At 41.4% G+C, this 21,082-nt stretch overlaps 1 protein-coding gene across 1 annotated transcript; it reads left to right on the top strand.

Annotated features, from left to right (window-relative positions):
* The first annotated feature begins 12,923 nt into the window (after nucleotides 1-12,923).
* Nucleotides 12,924-19,621, top strand: LOC311259816 (vitelline membrane outer layer protein 1 homolog). The gene is made up of 4 exons (XM_084357149.1): nucleotides 12,924-13,152; nucleotides 15,571-15,683; nucleotides 16,357-16,666; nucleotides 19,533-19,621. The coding sequence occupies exons 1-4, from the start codon at nucleotides 12,943-12,945 to the stop codon at nucleotides 19,533-19,535; spliced, it is 636 nt and encodes a 211-aa protein (XP_084213275.1). The 5' UTR covers nucleotides 12,924-12,942; the 3' UTR covers nucleotides 19,536-19,621.
* The last annotated feature ends 1,461 nt before the right edge of the window (nucleotides 19,622-21,082 follow it).

Raw genomic sequence — 21,082 nt, 5'->3', positions numbered from 1 at the left:
TTTTTTTGTTTTTATCAATAATACTGTTATTTAGTTTAAACGAGCAACTAGAAGACATGTTTTTCCTCACTATTTTGCCTATTTTTATTCAAGATAAAGACAACTATTTCCTCTAAACTTACTGAGCATTAATGGAAGCACAAATGACCCCTCATTTTTGTGATTTTGTTCTTTTAGGTACTCGATTGCAATACACTATATTAAATTTGCTTCATTTACTGACGTGTGATGAGACATAAGATTTATAGAGCATTACATATCTTTAAAAACACAAAATAATCGCTGTGAAATTGCTGTATTTTACAGCAACGTTATGCAAAAAGTGGCATTTTGTGCGATTTGGCACCCCCCACAGCGCAACACCACTGTTGTAAATACAAATCCCAGGTTTAAAACAATTTGTATTTTTACATGTAAGCTATGTTAAGGTAAAAAACGTACATAATGTTGTTTTAATAGGGCTTTTTTCAGCTTTAACAACAAGATAATTGTTGCAAACTTGGTATTTAATTAAAAAACACCAGCCATACATGTCCAACTTGTTTTCATATTGTTGCTATGATCTTCCTCCACTAGGTGGCAGCAGTGACTCATGTTAAACTCTGAGTTACAGCTTTCTCCAGGGTTTTAAAGGTGAGAGCAGTAAAGTTGTCAGTGAGGTACAAGCAGTGATTGGTTTGTGTTTTTAAGGAAGTCATCTCAGCATGTGTTTGCAATAGTTTTCTTGTTTGGTAGAACAAACTGCAGGCAGCAAAACCTGTTCAGTTCGGTTAGTGTTGAATCTGAAATGCAACATGGCGAAGAATCTGTTGGCAGTTCTGCTGGTTATTTGTCTACTACAATGCAGTCAAGGTAAGTCTTTGTGTGAGTGTATTATTCATGACTGTAAGGAGGCCTTGAGAGTTCTTGTTTTCATGTATGCTAAAGCACAATCATAATGCAGAATGTGTTGAAAAGAGGCGGTATGTTATGAATAAACTGATGAAAACTTTGGTCATTCAAGACTTACCTTTACAATTTGATCAGCCATGCACTATAACCAGTTTGTAAAAGACAATTTTCTTCCATTTAGCAACTGTATTTTTCAGGTCAGCTTCTTTTTTACAACACAAATCATCATGGTCGGTTCCCTGCCAGTGTGGCTGATGGAGCCGAAATCAGCCAAACATTTTGGTAGTAGTTTGGATGATGTCCAGTGCTAATTCTCCACAGCACAGACACGAGATTCACTTAACTTTGAACAACTCGACTGCTCACTGCAAACACCATTCTGTCATGTCATGTGCTTTGAATCTCTCCGCAGGTAAACACTTGCTTCGCTTTATCACCTTCTGTCAGTGGAACCTGACGGGAGACGGCCAGGATGATATTGAATTTGATGGCGATCAGCTCCTGTACGTTGACCCTGTCACCTATCAGGCAGTCCAACGTCTGCCCGAGTTTGCAGAGCAGTGGACTCCAGATCCTGGACTCCGTGAGGACGCATACGTGTCCCTTGGTACCTGCCACTACAACATCCCAATTTGCATGAAGAGAGAAAATAATACTCCACAGGCCATAGGTGAGGTTGTTGAAACACTGAGTTTTACTGTTATTATGTTTCTGAATCTACAAGCCTCTGAGTTGTGGAGTCCTGAATGTAGAAAAACTTGACGGCTGGTCACGGGCCAAAAGCAAACACCTACTATCCTGATGTAACATCCCTAGTTCCCTTAGTTGACTTGTCTTCCTGTGCAAACTATCAATCTGCCTGTTGAGATCCTACATATCCTACATTACCCACAATGCAACTTAGCCACTGAGTCACATCCCTGTAGGCAATTTATCAGCGAACATGCAGCTTCCTCTTCTGCAACAAAGGCTTTATACTACCTTTTCACATATGCTCCCCAAAACCTGTAAAAAACCTGAGTTACCCTTTAAGTACACTGCTTGAGTGAATATACTTGATTACTTTTCACCACTGCCTTAAGGTCAGAAAAGCCCATTCTGACAAACAGCAGTAAACAGCCAGAGTCGGGCTGCTGGGTTCATCTTTCCAAAACTCAAACTAGATATCAGCAGAACAAAAGTCAGTGAAACTCAGTAGTGTAATGTGGAGGAACAGTAAGCTGTGTTGTTCAACACAAGTTAATGAGAGGAGCGCTCTGCTCTGGTGTGTGTGCTTGAGAGAAGAGCAGGTACCAGCAGAGACGGTCCCTGGGAGCTGCAATTAACCTCTCTGGGTGTATAATCATGCATGTATTGTTGTGCGGGTTAAAGCGTCTGTCGCTGTTTATTGTGTAGCTCTGCACTGGGGACTTTCTATTAATTAGCATTAGGTTTGGTAGCACTGGTATGAGGATCTGAGCGATCGTCCCCTGGTTGGCCTGTCACAGAAATTTCAAAAATGTTTTCGTAGTGGATGATTGGAGCCACAGCCCGTTACGTGGCATTTGACCCAGTATCGAGGTTGGGCATGGAGGCTGTTCCAGTGCCACTTAATATTTTTCAATTATTTGAAAGTGGCTAATTGACATTTTTATAAAGAATTTATTAGATGACATTTTGAAAAGCATCGCTCATAGCGATTAACCTGCAGAGAATTATCACCTGAAGCTGCAGCTCCGCTCAGCTTTACGGAGCTCGTTAGTGAGTTTCTGCTTATTGTTTGGCTGTCCGGCCCACAAATCCCCCTTTGGTTTACTCTCACTGCTCTCTTATCATCGTTGTTGGCCACAGCAGGCAGCTGTTTTCATTGATGAAGCTCTAAAAACCCACTGTACACTGCAAAGCACCAAACAGCAGGCAAACACAGTTAGCAACTAACTTGTGAACAAAATGAAGCACTGAGCACCTAAACAGCCACATATTTTCCCACAACAGAGCTCTATTGGACTTAACATTTGGAGGCTTTTACAGAGGCACATTAATGCTTGTGTTTGCAGTCATGGATAGATCACTGAATGGGCCTACTGGGCACATCGTGGGCCCAAGGTGTTTCATTTCTTTGCAGAAGTCCATCATTTGACTACAAAGAGACACAAAATGACTGCAAAGAGACACAAAAGTACTACAACCAAGTATGCAGCTACCACAAGGAGACAAGAAATGACAAGGCGACACAAAACTACTACAGAGTGCCACAAAGAGACATAAAACAACTACAAATGACTGCAAAGATATCTTGTCTCTTTCAATCTACATGTGCTCCTATAAGCTGTGGTGGGGAACTTTTTAAATGAAGTGCCCAGGGACCCATTGTCATGATGTGATACATTTGGCCATGTAATCAGTGGCGGATTTAAGAAATTTGGGGCCCAAGGCGAAGGCAGGCATGGGGCCCTCTGAAATGAGAAGACAACACACAAAACAACAGGTCAATTATACAGATAGATACATTTTAACAGAATACACATGTATTATTTGTTTTACCTGTTGTCCCTCTCTTCCTGTCCCTTTTTCACGTTGTCTCTCTCCCTCATTCTGAAAACAAACACACAAAAAACACAGTATGAGGCTCTTACCCAGTGGTGAAGTGTAAGTATATTTACTCAAGTGCTGACGTAGACATTTTAGGATTTCATGCAACTTCAATTTTGTCTGCTCCGCTGTATCTCAGAGGCAAATACTGCACTTTCTACTCCACTACTGTACATCATTTACGTTGTTGTTTACATATTTCAAACCCTTCCTGCCCAGTGAAAACCATGTACCCTCAAAATGATGATTTAATGCTAATATTTGTAAAAAAAAAACGGAAAGAGTCTTCCTTTGTGGGGTGACTTCTTAAGCCAAAACTCTTTAAAAAATCGTCTTGGGCCAGCTGGAAAATACATCATGACAAGACTTCAGTGAAGTTAGTTTTGAGTTGGATATTCGACATTCGCAAGCCACTCACACGTTTCAAGTGCACCTGTATTGCAGACTTTACAGTAAACACACGGAGAAGACGGCTACAGCGTGCACCGACTTCCTGTTTTCAAAATAAAAATGTGAGATATTTAAAGCAGAGATACTGTGTTTAAAGCTATTGAGAAGCTATTGAGCTAACATGCTAATATTTACATATAAAAATTTATAAAAAATATGAACAGGTGTAAAACGTAAAAACAAGAGGCGTATCTCATGCAGCCAGTGTAGTTACATGATCCCGACATGATCTTGAGTCAATTGATCACATGACCTGGAAGCTATTGAGCTAACATGCTAATTTTTACATGTAAAAATTAATAAAAATTAATAAAAAATATTTAGAGATGTAAACAAGAGCTGTATCTCATGCAGCCAGTTTAGTTACATGATCCCGACATGATTTTGAGTCAATTGATCACATGATCTTGAAGCTATTGAGCTGAAATGCTAAAATTTACATATACAAATTAATAAAAAATAATAAAAATTATAAAAAATATGAACAGATGTACAACGTAAAAACAAGAGGCGTATCTCATGCAGCCAGTGTAGTTACATGATCCCGACATGATTTTGAGTCAATTGATCACATGAGCTGGAAGCTATTGAGCTAACATGCTAATATTTACATATAAAAATTAATAAAAAATAATAAAAATTCAACAGGTTCTGGGGTAGGTCGGTCAATATTATGAGTCAGAGGGTGTAAAAGTAACAGAGGGGGATGAAACAGAGGAGCAAAGAATATGTTGCACTTGCAAAAATACAACCAAGATATGTAGAAAATGGAGAGGGATGTACATCGAAACTTGACAGATATTCATAACCACTCTGTTCCATGGGTATTGTGGGCCTACGAGGATGAACCCTACTGAGTACAAACAAACAAAACTGCTTCAACTTCTGGGTCAGAGGCAGAGAGTGAGGAAGGAGGTCAACGAACAAGGCTGAACACACTGTGAATAAAACGTGAAAACATCACATTATACGTAAATTTCTGCCCACATCACGCAGTGGGACAACAACTCCCACAATCCCAAACTACTTATGTCTTTTGTTTTGTTGTTTGAGAAAACCCCTCGCGTCAGATTCGACATACTTTGTGTTTAAACCTCATGTTAGTGTGCTGACATTTTGCTCAAAGCCCTGCGGTGCCTGAGGTCAACTCCAATTAACGCTTGAAGAATGTGTATGTCAGAGAAATGCAATTTATTAGTAATGTTAAATACAATCTCAGCAATTATTGCCCACTTCTGCTAAGTTAGCTGATGAATTGTGCATATATAGAGTAGCAGAGAGTGGGACCTTAAAGATTCAAGTGATAGATGGCAAAGTAGGACTCTTGTTAAATATTAAACATCACCGACAGGTGGCTCTAAGACTAGCGCCAGCTCTCAAAAACACATCAGCAGAAACTCTTATGGGATCTCTCTGTGTGTTTTTTCCACAGAGGTTGAAGTGCACACGGACCAGCAGGTTGCAGAGACAGCAGTGTGTGTTTGTGGTGTGATCCTGGGGCTGATTGGAGTTGTCACAGGACTCTGGTTCATCATGAAAGCCAACAAGTCCTGTCAGGCGTGACGCACATCAAGACAAACACCTGAATTTCGATGTCAGACGTGTGATCGTCTTTATCTTTTTCTTCCCAGGTGTTTTTTCCTCTGGGAGTGAGATGGAGGGAGAATGCTTTATGTTGTCTGTGCCTGTTTTTTTAATTTATTTCTGCAACAACACTGAAACCAAACGTGAGCTAAAATACCATCAGTTGGAGCAACAGTGTGACATTTTGACAAATATACTTACCAACACCTCTAAAGCTCTCATATTCTGACACATACTGTAAACCCCCATGACAGGGCATGTTGTAGGTGCAGATGCATGATTTCTTCTGTGTAGTGATAGAGAAAATAGTTCCTACATGAAACTGCTCATGCAGTCTGTGAATTATCTCAAGCATCTGGGTCAGGATTTCTGGAAAGAAACATTGCTGTTGAATTCTTTTAATGTATTTTTCAAGCTGAGTGCCTCTAGTTTGATTATATTCGAGAAAAGATAGACATCTTTACGGACGATATCTACGAAACTATCCAAAAATAGGTAATTTTGATTCTGGGGTGATCATTTTCTTTCACTTCACAGTAAAATGTGTTTAATCCAGCAAAATGTATTTAATAAATATACTTTATACGAGACAATACAGAGGCTTTACCCTTGTTTTCGCCGCAGGTCTGTAGCTTATTGTGTTTGTCATGTGCTAAATCAATCTCATGAAGGGAAGTTAAAAACTGTCTGTTCCTGTTAGTTGTACTGCGTGTCAAAGTACATGCAAAACACATTAAAACGAAAGTGGACATTTTCCTTACATTGCTGCTTGTGTGTTTGTAAACCATTCATCACAGCAGCCCGTGTGATCAATGGCATGTTCAAAAAGTCTCCATCAATTATCAGAACACTGACTAAGCTTCTGGGCAGACTGCTGGTCCTGCCGTGACACAAATGATCAGTAAATAATGTTTGTCATGTCTGCTTGCTCGTGTTTTAACACTGGCGCAGAATGGCGACGCTCCAAACTGCCTCTGTTCTCTGCTGGGTTTATTTGGCTCGGGCCTGAATCTAATTATTCGCACAGTGATTGATAAGATAGCTGCCACGTTTTAATATGGATGTGTGTGGAGCCTCTGAGGGATGAATTTGAGATGGCAAACGCTGAAAATACTGCAGCTTTGACTCTGCACTAAGAGCATATATTCAGCGGATAAAGAAATAATAATTCATACACTGGATGGAAGTAAGACTCAGACTGCAATTAGACTTAAATGCAAAAGCAAAGAGAACAAACGGTGAATGACAAATTGGTGTACAGAAGTGGCAAGGCTGAATACCCTGATGATAGGCACTGCAAGCCAAGAGTGAAACCAGGCTGACGACATTCTGGTTTTGCCCATTTCTCTCCCGTCGAACAACTTTGAGCGTGACAACAAAAGCTGAAAGTCCTGTTCATCTCAGTACTGCCCGTGCATAAACATTAGCGTCATTTATTTTACGAGAAAAGAGGAAGCAGTTAGGTTTTTGAGCTTGAGAGGCTTTTAGGAGCTTGATTGAGTCCGTCGGCTTTTGCCTGCAGCGAGTGATCAACTTTATGTTGTAAAGGATGGGACTTTATTTTCTGTGCAAACTCGCAGTGTGTGCTGTTTTACTCTGCACTGCACCAGCAGGTAGGCTTCTGATTTATTTAAGCTTTTAATCACGTAAATGATTTTATTTTTATAATAGTTCGCACACCTTTCAATGCAATACAAGGGTTCTAGCATCGCATCTCAAAATGAAGGGAAAGTCAGGGGCACACCTCAGTCAGGAGGCTTCATCCTCTGGGCACCATGACAGACGGTACTAGATTTCATGGCAATGGATCCAGTAGATGTTGAGATATTTCAGTCTGGACCGAAGTGTTGGCTTTAAAGTTTGTTTGCATAAAACCTCCTCTGTAAAACAAATGATTGAATATTGTCACACTTGGGGTAATAACTGATTTTCTCTCCATTACAGATGGTTATCTATTTCAGGGGATGTACGACTGTGAGTATGGTGACGACATGAAGGACATGGTCTTCCTTGTGAAAACCGGAAGCTTTGCACCATATATGACTCTCGGGTCGGGAAGTACGTTGGCTTTGCAGAACACTGCATGAAGGATACAGCCCATTATAACAGTGCCGCTTGGAAAATGGCATTAAGAAAAAGTCAAGTGGAGACTGTTTGCAGATACAACGCAAGATTATTCCTAAAGAGCACACTGGATAGAAAAGGTGAGTTTCTTTGATTTCTACTCTTTAAAGAAACTGAGGGAGGTTTTGGAGCGGGGCATTAAACACCTAACAATTCCACTTCATTGGCTTAATTTGCTTCATTGGAAAATGGAAGCAATTGTTCTCTCCTCGTTCTTTAATTAAATGTCTTGAAGAAAAGCGTTTAGCCCTTGACTCTCTCCTCTGCACTCTGCTTGAAGCGGGCTCTACGTCCAGCAGGTCATTTAGCTAATTTTGTGCTCTAATCATTTCTACACTCCAGTGCCTCCGATTGTCGAAGTCCATCAGACCAAGCCCAGCTGACTACGGAGAAACGTCCATGCTTGAGTGCAGCGTTTGGGGGTTTTTCCCTCAGGAAGTGAGGGTGAGCTGGCTGAGGGACGGGGTAGAGGTCACCGCCGATGTGTCGTCTACAGATGTCCTGGCCTACGGGGACTGGAGCTACCAACTTCACTCTTATCTGGAGTTCACACCCAGAAGAGGGGAGAGGGTGACCTGCAGGGTGGACCACAGCAGCTTGAAAGCAAGTCTGGAGGTGGACTGGGGTGAGGAAACTAGAAAAATGTAGATGCCACACACGACATTACTGACAAAAGTGTCTTTTTTACTTACCATGTTTTAACTCCAATTCAGTAAGGATATATCAGTTGGAAATGAGTTACAGAGTGCAGGACTATGGTGACAGGAAATAGGACAGCATCGTCCCTCTAGACCATTGACTGTATAAAATATAGATAGTGCGTCCTTTTCTGAAAAGTGAAGCCAATGTGGAAGATCCTTAAACCTTCATTCTTCCTAATGATCAGCAGGGGGCGACTCCACTGGTTGCAAAAAACAGTAAGACTGTATGTAAGCTTACTTCTCATGTGATTTATTACTCCAGTAAACAGTTTCCTAATGAGATCATGGTCTCAATTGCCACTTCCAACTCTTCCTCATGACATCATGATGTTTATTTTGTAAGCTATGGTCCTGTTTAGAGTAAAATACATGATAAAGCAGATTATGCTTCAGGGAATGGCTCACCCCACCCCAGGATAAACCAGTGACTGCAGGTCAAGTCTGCGTTTTAACATTTGTCAGTGCCAAACCACTGGATATTTTTGACGAGGGAGACCGCTGGTTATTTGTAAGGAGACGCTGAGACATTTTCCAGCTAAGTTTGTGGCGACAAAACCAGGTATTTTAAGCCAAAACAAGATCTTTTCCTCTCCCTAATCAAGTGGTTTTGTGCCTAGACATAACCAGAGCATTGGAAAAAAACATAAAATTGCAACATGAAGAAATATAAAGTTTCAACATATCTGTGGTTTGCAGAAACATACATTGTTGATTTTTATGCTGGCGACTGGGTTGTGTGGCTTCTTTGTAATCACTACGACGGCGTGTCCTTGGGTTCTTAGTCAGATCCAATGAGGACAACCTCCCAACTTCCAATCTCACGTCAAAAAGTTTTCACTTCTGCCTCCGAAATACCAAGATAGTGACAGCTGTAATGCCAAACTCAAACCAATGTGTGATATGACAGTGGTTTTACATGGTCAGTCTAGATCCTGGTGGTGAAGAGCCGGCTGCTGGAATATGGAACCGCACTGTTTAAATCTGCACTCATGTTTCATGGGATGACATGCAAACATTCATGTCATCTGACAACTCAAGAGGGTTGTATGATACAGGGTTAGCTGTGCCACGGTTAAAAATACTGTGCATTGACAAAATTACAATATGTCCATTAAATTAGGGTTTAATTATATTGAATGATGGACTTTGGCTGACGTTAGGCTTCCTCGTTCGCCGTGTTGTCAGGCACTTCCATATTATTAAGCCAAGTCAGAGCCGGTCGGAGCTTTCAAAAAAGTTCCCTTTTGACGTGAACGCTATTTACAAGTTGGAAACTCGTAATTACGATAACTCTGATATGACATGAAGGCAGCGTAATGACCGTGATGGGGAGATGGTGGGTTGTCAACAGGTCTGTCTCTCCTCTCAGCCTCAGACATCTCACTTCCCCAAATTTGTGTGGGACTTTCCAAACCTACTGTTTTCTTTTCTGTCCAGCAGTCGTCCCTACTGGTGTGTTCTCATGTTTTGCACATCACCTGACCTCCACACCTACCTGCTCACCTGCTCCTCATTCCCTCATTGTTTCTCATACCAGCCATCCGGCACAACTGCCAGAGCGTCCGTTGTGCCCATGTAGCCATCGTGTTCCAGCTGTTGCAGCTCTCTGTCTGTTTCCTGCCTGCTTCCTTTTCAGATTTCTGACTGACTGCCTGTTGTCGCCCTCTGTTTGAACCAATATTCAAGCTCAGCTTTTTTTGCCTGCTGCCCGAGTCCAAGTATCTACTGCTGGAATCATTACACACTCAGGCTGAGTGACAGATATTTTCGCAAAAGCTTAATCAGACGAAAAAAATACAATTATTGAAGAATTTCCGTGCACATTTGACAGGACACCTTATCTTCTTCCTACCCATGGTTGCACAATACATGATGTTAAATTTTAATTTTCTAGAAGGGGAAAGAAAAACTTCACCCAGGCCCAACGTTTGGAATAAAAGTGTGTGTCCTAGAAACAATTGGAAAGTGGGCCAGTGTGTCTGTGATAAGGAACCTCAATTTGAAGTAATATCATTTAATTTATATTGAGAATTGTGTGTTTAGAGAAAAAGGGATTATTAAAGGGACAGTTCACCCCCAAAATCCTTCTTACCTGTAGTTCTATTCAGTCATCTCGATTGTTTGGGTGTGCGATGCGTAGTTTTGGAGATATTGACCGCAGAGGTGTCTGCCTTCTCATAAAGATAATGTGTAGAAGATAATCCACAGACCTTGTTGTGAGCGGTGTCATGTACTAACTATTTTATTTTCATATCACCGCACTCATCTAACTAAGCTAGCTAACGTCAAACAGCCTCTCATCCACGAACTGATGCACGTTTCCTTCTGCACGGTGATACAGTTGGCTGGTGTTGTTTGCTAGAAAGAAAATAGTTCTTACATTAAACTGCTCACAACAACGTCTGTGGAGATTTCTGGAAAGAAACACTGAGTTCTTGCCACTAGCCACCGCTGCCCTGGACTGCCATGTTGTTCAGTTATAGTCAGGAGAAGGCTGACATCTCCAAAACTAGGCAGCTCACATCAACATAATCTAGATGGATGCTTTTTGATTTTGTGGTGAAACGTCCCTTTAAGGCGTTATTAGGCCTTTTAGCTATAGTGTTTTTGTGCCCTCTGCTTTCAGATGGTGCTAACTTTATCTTCATGTCACCTTATAACATCTGATTCCTATAGGATCTGATGTCACTGTCATTATTTCCCTCACTCACTGTAGACAGCTCTGCCCTGGATGCTTAACACCTGAAGAAGACAGTGGGGATCGTCTTCTTCTTTGTCGGCTTCACCGTAGCCGGCGGTGGAGCGGCTTACTATTGGTGGAAACAGAGGTGTGTTGACTTCAGTGTTGGTATTATGAAATCTCTCACTTTTGTGCAGTGTTCGTTGTTTAGTCAGAGATGGTGACTGAAACCGGACTGTGAGGTTTTGTTTTGTAACACTTTCTTTTCATGCTTCAGGTTTGACTTCAGCCCATTAAGCAGACGAGAACCAGCATCTCCTTATGATCTGTCAGAGTTTTAACAGAGGGCAATGCTATAATGAATAAAACATAATAAAGCTCGGCTGAGGACTTGGATTAGGTTATGATATAAAGCATTAAAGGTGGAAAAGAAAGAGAAAATAGTCCCTTCCAGCATGCCGCTGTGACTTACCTGCAGTGGGAGGAGATAAACGGCATCGTGGGAAAATGACAACTGGCTCCAGGACGTGCCGGAGCTCCTCCTTAATCATTTGTGTCAACGAAGGACTCGGCTGACATATTATCCTTCAAAAAAGTGCCATAAATAGTCTCAACTTTGTGTTGTGATCATATTGTTGGATTAATGTGTCGGACCTGTCACCTGCAATAACAGTCTCACCTTGAAATAAGAGTTATTATGAGACATGTCAGGTCTGTATGTGGGATCTGTATGTCTATATGAAGTGTTTTGAAACACAGATGATGATAACAGTTACTCAAGTACTGTTCTTAAGTACAATTTTGAGGTATTTGTACTTTTATTGATTATCTTAATGGTGCTATTTGTAAGAAAAATTGATTTTTGAGTTTTAATGACACTTTGTGATGGCGGCCGACTCGTCCTACAATCTCAAAGTCAATCTCAGAGCTGGGAGTTGAGACTCAAAAATAAACTTTTCTTACAAATAGCACCTTTAATTTTCTGGATGAATGGTGCCTACATTACCCACAATGCAACATAGCCACTGAGTGACATCACTGGTGGAAATGTATCAGATTACATGCAGCTTCCTCCGGAGCCACAAAATGCTTTATACTACTTTTAATATAATATATATAAACTGTATAGTAGTACTCTCCAGAAAACCTGTAACTACACTTTAATGTGCAAAATTCGTGGAGTTGCCCTTTAGGTGTTTTGTCAGCCTGTGTATAGTACCATCGAAGCTTTTTACTGTCCTGTACATGCAGATAATGTAGGAGAATTTGTATCTTTTTCATGTTAGTGTGTAAAAACTATGAGTGTATGAGAATGTGTGCATGAATACATTGATGGCTTTATCGGTGACACTTTTATCTGAGTAAAAGGCTGTTTTCCTTATTTCAGTAAAAATGGGCTTTCTCAGTTTTTATCTGACAGCAGTGATACGGTCTGATGTCTGGGCTCATCCAGGCGAGACAAAACAAACAGTTTCCACCTTTTCTACTAATCTCTTATTTACTGGCACCACAATTCTCAAACTATGCATTATTAATCTTGGAAAACAGCAATCCTTCCACCATCGATCGCAAGAATTCATGAGTGTAAAGGTTTCTGTTGCTGCTGAACCTCGTCCTGTTTGTAAAGGCAGTGCAGACCTGCTGATGTAGAAATGTTAAACTCAAAAGAATCAGATTCGCTGCATGTTGTTATGTAAAACAAACTTATTATTAGAAGCAAAACAGACACACTTTGTCTTTGAACGTCATGGAGGGAAAAAAAAGTCTTTCCCCCACACCAGCTGTTCGTTCCCACACCACTCTGCGACTCTGTAAATGATCCATCCTGATACGAGTGCTCTATTCTGGAATTGACTGAGGAGCTATAAGAGCTTCGAGCCTGAACCTCCGGTACTTGTTAGTTGGCATTTCAGAGTGAAACACTGACTCACGTCTGTCAATATGGCAAGTCTGCACACCGTTGTGGCCCTGCTGGCTGTGTTGTCCAGCGGGTTGTGCGTGGAGAAAACCTTCCTGCAGCGCGCCGGGTCGGGCTTTAACAGCAGACAGTACAGATCTCTGCTTACTGTGAGCAATGGAGAGCAGTTTGGAAACTGGACCTGGCCCGAGATGTGTCCAGATGAGTTCTTTGCTGTCGGCTTCAGCATCAGGGTAAAGACACTGACTCATTCACATATTACAGATATTTATAGTAGTATAACCCAACTTCAGCAGGGCAAAGAAAGACATGTGGGTAACACTTCATTTAACCAAGTAATGTATTGAAATTTACCCCCACGTTACCAATTACCTCCAAATATATTAAAAATGACCAACCATGATTTGATAATAATATGTTGCAGTTTAGTTAGTAAAGTGGAGGTTTCTTTAATACATTTCCAGGACACTTTCATCAGGTTTCTGCTTAACTTCTGCTGATCAGGCCATTTTAATTTCCAACTAGTTTCTGTCTAACTTCCCCTCAGCAGGCCACTGAATTGAAGTGAGTTGTTGCGGCTTAATTTCCAACTAGCTTCAGCCCAACTTCTGCAGGGCAGTGAACTGTACAAAAAGAAGTTTACATTACATTTTCAGCAATTTCTGTACTTTCAGCAGATCAGTGCAACCAGCCTGAATGTATTTTTTTTTAGTTAGCCACCATAAATTGCTAATTATTAACAAGTAAAACTTCTTCTTATCAAGAATCCCATGACTCATTTCCAATTTTAAAAGTTGCATTAGTTAATTGCCTATTGAGGCCTAATAATGTCGTCACACCACTCAAGTTAAATGTCAATGTTTGTATGTTTTGAGGCAACAAAACATGAGCAAATAAATTAATAACATGTGTATGATAACTTATGTGAGTGTGACAAAGAAGAGAGTGATTGATTGTTGAATAGGTGACAGTGTAAATAGTTTTTAAAAAAGTACTTCAATTAACTGTGTTTGAGTAGATGTAAGCAACAAACTATGGAAAAATGAAAATGGCACGATCAGCAGAAGATAAGCAGAAACCAGTTGGATGTTTCCTGGAAATGTGTTTACCAGGGTATTCACTGGGTAGTTTCCAATAGAGTTTGAGGTAATTATTGTTGTAAATTGGGGGAAATTTTGTAATTACTACCAGTTTACCATGAAAGTTACGGACCTGTAAAATGAAAGTTATCAAAAATCGTATCTGTTTTGTAAAGGTCACCGTTTAGCAAGCAGCCTTTTTCAGGACAAGAACAACAGTCACGTTAACAACACAATAATCATGACAGGTGTTACAAATCAAGACAATCAACTCGAGGCCAACTGAAGGCAAATTTTATGCTATTTTTCTATTTATAATATCTGCATATATGTCATGTTTCTAGACCAACGATGCTGCTTTAACTCGTCATTTTTAATATTGTACATTTTTCACTGACATGGTGACATAAGGTTACAATTCAGTTCACTTTTGTGTGACTTTAAATATAAATCTTAAAGCTGTGTTTGTGTAGATAAAGGTTTGTGTTTGGTGATTTATTTCTCTAGCTTGAATGTTTTGTTTTCCGCCTGTTGTCATGTTTCAGTCTGATTTGTGTGGACATGTAATTGACCTCCAGTTGATTGCCTTGATTGGTAACACCTGTCCCTCTCAGTATAAATGCCGGTCAGCTGGCTGCTGTTCTTATTCTGAAGATACTGATGCTAAGAACCAGAAGATACAGATGATGAGCACTGCTGAAGTTGGAGTTAATGTGTCAGAGTTATCCAAGCCTCACCTTTGCTTTCTCCATTTAGTTTTACAAGTAGATAGTTGAAAGGGTTAGAAATTGAAGAAACCTCATTTTAAGACAGCGTCTGTGTCTAAAGCAGCGTTGTGGTTGCTGCAGTACTCGTCCTCTCGCCACAGCGGCCTGTAAGTGATCCTTTGCTCATGCGACTTCAATGTGAGAGATTAGGGACACGAGTCGGAGTCCTCGTTTTGTGCAAAAATCCATTGAACTGCATTCATGTTCTGCCAAAGCTAATGAGGCTTCAGTGGAGTTAGTCAAATCTTCAGAGTTCAAAATTCCTTCTTTGTGTTGCAATTCCTCCCCTGCAGCTCAGACACATCACCAACAGGGCAACACAAAGAGGGAATTTGTACCAACTTTGAAAGAAACCAACTCTATTTGGCCAACTCTGAATCCTCGTATTAATTTCAGCTGAAGTTTAGGACGGGGGGATTTTGTCAGCCATCTTATATTTGAGTTGTGTCAGAGAGAGATCGCTTTGCAGCCAATGTGGAGAGGAGGAACAACTGCAGCGACCAAAAACTGTTTCAGCGTATGAACTACCATGTGAATAAAGTTTTAAGATGGACTTAAAAAATGTGAATCTACCCTTTAAAGGCTAAATATCAGATTAAAACCACAATGTCCACAGACCTGAGAACAGCATTATGTGTTAACAATTAACATTTACTGAGAAAAATGTCCCGTGTCTAATCTATAGTGCAACCTGACATGAAACTTCACATCAAATTTGGCTGCTGCTTCACAGTAACAAGATAACAACAAGAAGATAACAAGAAGTTTGATTGGAGCTGTTGGGAACTGTGGTCTGTTTCCTCAGGTGGAGCCCAACCAGTATGGAGCGGACGACACCGCCCTGAACGGGATCCGCCTCATTTGTGCCAAGGATGAGGACCGCAGCTTCCTGTACTCTGTCGAATCCCACACTGGCTAGTAAGTCACCCACAACGATATATACCACTTTCTGACGAAGCGTCCTTTATAAGGGGCTTATAAGTTGTAACTGAAAATAAGTAGGTGGTTAAGAAATCATTTATTAAACGGGGTGCACTTGATTTTGTTGAGCTGTCTACGTCCTCTACTGATCTGAGTACATTTTCTGCATCCTCAGAAATCTTTGGTTTAATACTGCCTTGCTGATACAATCATTTTTATTTTAGGGAGCCAGCATACAGCAGGAGGGATTCAGTAATGAACATACCAATAGAAATACTTTCCCTCACCCTCTTTGAGCTTGTCTGCCATTTGTGCTGACATGTTTCCACTGATGTCTTAGATATGCAGCTGTTTGTTGCAGGGGCCAGATCTATCTTTTGAAATGGATCCATGATCTCAGTGGGACTAACCTGGCTGTGCTATAAAGGTTAACTAAGAATTAAGATAAATAAAGTAGGTACTTTGAAAGCAACAGGAAGCTGGAGATTGGCAGTTTCCCATCACGTTCAGAGGGGAAATGAAAACTCCACTTCTGCCAGGATTGCAAATTAGGTGTTTAGATGTTGAAATGTCCTGACGTCCCTCCAGTGTTTCCAGCTCATATCTTGGATCTTTTCCCACTTTTTTTCCTCCCCACTCTCTCTCATGTATTTCTTGCTCTCCTGTCCAGCTTCGGTGACTGGTCCCAGCCCCAGTACTGCCCCCGCGGCGTGCTCACCTCTTTCCAGATCCGCGTGGAGCCCCACCTGGGTCTGTTCGGTGACGACACGACCATGAACAACATCAAGTTCCGCTGCAGCAGCAACCCGTTGCTGGAGGGGCCCGGCATGGAGTGGGGAGAGTACGGCCACTGGAGCCAGGAGTGCGTCAACGGGGGAATCTGCGGCATCGAGACCAAGATGGAGGAGTACCAGTACGGCCTTGACGACTCCAGCCTGAATGACGTGCGCTTCCATTGCTGTAACAAGCCTCTCCCACAGGTAAGACTGAGGGTTACGTAAAGGAGATGCAAAGCCCAGAAATTGCTGAGTGGTTCATGAGTTTCCTCTGGATGGTTTTATTTTAGCCCGTGAGAACACTTTTACTTCATCTGTGGTGGCACCAAGACACATGAAAGTTGTCTGAAAGTATTGGAGGAACGACCTAAACTCTTACTTTCACCTGCAGCAAGATGCAAGAAAATCCATCCCATTCTCCTGTCAAGACAGGAGTATTATCAACAAAACGTAGTAGTGTTAAAAGTACCTGTTCTGCAGAAAAATGGCCCCTGTGAGTGTAGCGTCAAATAGTAATACTCAAGAAGAGAACACTTTACTGAAAGGTGCATTTACCTTACCGTTACCTTAATATTTCATTCAGGATTTTAGCCCTGATTTTCCAGAGACACGTGCTCCTGCAATCAACGACGCTCTGTGAACTGTTCAATGGCGCGATCCAAGAGCGTAACGATTTGCTCCTGACGTCTACTGGTTATCTTGCAGGCTAAATATGTGGTTGCATGGCTGACGGGTTTGGGAGCCATGAACATGTTACAGCAGAGAGGAAACACTCCCCATCAATATTCAGGCTCCAGATGATCTGCTCCCACAAATGGACTTTTCTGTCTCTGTTATGATCGTTTCTGTCTGATGTAGTTAAGGATAGACCTGAGTCCCCATCTTGATCTAATACGTGATCGGTTGCCTGAAAAAGAGCGATGACGACAACCCCAGCTCTGAAAAGAGATATTAAACTCGAAGTGCCCTGGAAAAAAGGGTTGTCTCTCCTCGTTAGATAACAATCGAAAAAGAAAAGTGTTATGGTCATGGACCCTTTTCCATCATCTCACTCATATTCTTTTTCCTTTTCTTCCTCGTTTTCGTGGCTACACGTCAGCACACAAACAACTTGAGCTGTTCGGGCCTTGTCATTCCTGTGTGTGATCTTGTAATGCATGACCCCCCCCTGCCGCCGATCAGTCGTGCAGTGTGCCAACCGCAACGACTGCAAGTCTCCTGATTACAAGACAGAAAGTTGTGTAGTGTGACCAAGCCTTTAGAGTGAGCCTCTGATATCTACAGAGAGAGGATCCTCTTTCATGGAGTCCACCATGTTTCCACAGTAGCCCAGAACAGACAAACCAAACGCTGGCTCTACAGAAGGCCATTCATGCTGTTTGTGACCACAGTGTTAGAGGGTGAGGCGAGGGGTATTCAGTTAGTCGCACTAAATCTGACACGAGATCTTTAAGTAAAACACTTGAGTGAATGTAATCAATTATTTTCCACCAATGGTTCCAATGATTAATCTTCCAAAGCGTAAATGTTTTTAACACGATGGCTGTCTCAACTGATCAACTCGGTGACATTAGGCGACAGAATGTGTTTATCCAAACTCGTAGCCAATCGAGCGGCTGTGCCTCCAGGATTTCTCATTAATTCGAGAGCTTTTGATGATGACACGAGATGTTCTCCAGATGTTCTCAGGCGACGAAGATGCCGATCCGGCTACTTGAGGGACTTAACCACCAGCTGTTCCTCGGGTTCTGTAATGTTCTCGTATTAGCGAGACGGGCAGGAAACACTGACACAGATTATGCTACGTCCCAGTGACTCGTGTAAGGAATGTGTTTAATATTAGGTTTAAGATATATGATGCAGTCATGCTTGCTAATAATAAAATTGCAGAAGATATTTACATTTCATGGTTGACTTGCTAATGCTGCTTTGTGAAACACCGCCCTGGTCTTGACACTTAATTTTCAGCCGTGCCACGCTGTATGTTCTCGACTGATAAACACTGCAGAGGTGAATTATATCAGAGAGCACAGACAAGACCGCAATGCTTAATCACAGTTACATAGACCTGAATTAGATTTGTTTCCGCTCTATGTTTTTAACCTCTGAGGGGATGATGAGAGATTAATAAGTGAGCAACAACCAAATTACTTTCTGATTTTTTGTTTTTGTTTGCAAGCCTGATTATTGGACTGAATCTAAATGAGCCAAGTCCAAAAATACAACAAAGGAAAGAATTTTGTTTTATTCTGGTTCAGATCAAAGAAAATGAGCCATAGGTTTGACTGCAGACCACCATTGGGGCCTCATGAATGCAGAAATAAAATCCCATCAGAGCCTTTCTCCTGTGTCTTTTTAAGTTATTCCCCACTTTCTGAATGTGGAGTACAAATACCAAAATGAGTGAAGTGTTCTTATTGATGTAAAATAAACCGATGTTCAAGAGGCGATGGAGAAAACTGTACCTAAAAATCAGCTTTGAAATGAAAATTTGACCTTGGAAAGTTCACACAACAACCTCAGCTCAGCGTTCATGTAATAGCTCCTCGGAGTTTGCCAAGTTTTAGTGAAATGTCCAACGCAAATGTTGGTAATTAAAGTTTCTGCAAAGCATATGTTCACATTTGTTTGTTATAGACCACATAACATATTGACATTTCTAAAAAAACGTGAGCGGACCTTCATATCCAGAGGTGTAGGTGATGGTGGTGGAGTTGCAGGCAAGAAGGCTTGCAAGCCAGTGACTGCAGTTCAAGACTGTGTTTCAGCGTTTTGTAAGTGTGAAACCACAACATATTTTCAAAGAGGCCTCCAGTCGAGTTTGTGCCGACAAAAAACTGATATTTTTGATGGGAAATCAGGACATCTCCATCCCTGTTTGTTTAAGCCAAAAGATGATCTTGCCCTAACACTAACCAAGTGGTCCTCACTGGACATGAACATCGGCATCAGTAGAAGAAGTTTCAGGAATACTATATGCTGTAATCAAATGCAATATATTCTTCACAGTAATTAAATTCTCGCCGTTCTTTGCTGTTTATGAATTTGTGTTTGGTGTTTTTATCGACAGTGATCGGAGCATGAAGCAGACCTGAGCAGTGTGATCCCATCCATCTCCACCACCCTGAACTCAAAGAAGACTGATAATAAAAAGCACTCTTGAATTGCTGTTGTCTCTTTAATGATTTCTAGAAACCAAAAAGTCTTGATGTTTATAGTGTCAGTTCCTTCCTTTTGAATAACTCAAACACCGCTGCCAGTTCACAGCAGTCTACCCTAAACTGACAGTTTCTTGACGAAGCATCCGGCTCTGTAAACAAAGTCGAGTGTCACCTTCAGCGGGAAAAACAGAAAGATTAAGGAGCGCCGCTTCGAATCAAGCCCCTCATCTGAAGAGCCACTTTTTGCATCATGCCATCCCCTCATCACTTCTCATCAGCGTGAGAGCAGCATGTTTTCATATCCTGGCTAATCAACCAATGAGCTCATAGCAAAGTCATAATAAGCGTGTGTGCACAAAACAGAGCCGCTGACACAGGCTTTTCCAAGAATTCCTGCTGGAACGGAGGTAATTAAGAAATGACAAGAGAGGGGATATTAATTAATTTACAGTTTAAGGCCTGACAAAGGTTGATAAGACAACGATTGGCACACACAGAGGTAATTGTGTTAATTAATCGGTGAGTAGTTAATCTGCTAGCACAGAGTGTGTGCGGAGGGCTGTGGAGGGAACTCGAGGACGTTATCAAACACTGCGGTAATGGTTTTCAGAAGATTTTGCAAGTCAAGGCAAAGTGATTATAGTCTTTAACACACAGCTACAGAGTGCCTCTCTGTTATGGTAATTAATACACTCCTGCTGACCTCATATCTAAGTTCAAAGTGTACTTACTGGAGTTAGATGCTCAAGTGCACTTGTTTGGTCTGCTTGGAAAAACGGATATGCTAATATCGACGGGAGGAGCGTCGACAAGGTGTGAGGAGCGAGCTCATTTTTACTGTAAACTACAAATATTCATTTTGCGTTTGTCTAAAACATACAGACAAATGCCTTTTGAAGTTGTGAGAGCCGGAGGTGTTATCTTCAAATTGCTTATTTCGTGTGAACAACAAACCTGACACTACAGTCACTACACACACACACACACACACACACACACACACTGTGCAGCCAGACTTAGCTGAAGCCCACAGAGCTTTACTTTAAAGAGCAGTAGAGATCTGAAAGTTTCCAACGACACCAGAAGCATTGGGCTGAATTGTAGGGGGAATGATACACAAGGCAACTAGAGTATCTCCACTTGATTGACTGGTGCAGCCATTAAAACAGAGGTGTGGTTACATTATTTAACTCGGTGTAAACATGATTTCCGAAGAGTTGGAACAATCTGACACAATAAATATAAGATACTGTCACATGAGTGGGAAGAGAGAGTGGCTCTACTTTCTACACAGATGCTCATTGGCTGTTGTAGGCTTCAGTCAGGACATATAAGCTCCTATTGGGTTAAATGAGGTGTCAATCGAAGGCTTGAAGGTCAGTCGCCATTTTGATATCCACATGGCGCAGAAAGTCAAAGGAAAGTTGGAGTTATGAAGCGAAACAGTGGAAGTGTTGGA

The sequence above is a fragment of the Pagrus pagrus genome (assembly GCF_965226575.1).
Source record: "Pagrus pagrus genome assembly, chromosome: 7".
Classification (NCBI taxonomy): Eukaryota; Metazoa; Chordata; class Actinopteri; order Spariformes; family Sparidae; genus Pagrus; species Pagrus pagrus.
The sequence above is the reverse complement of the archived record's forward strand: the minus strand, read 5'-3'. Positions and strand labels throughout refer to the sequence as shown.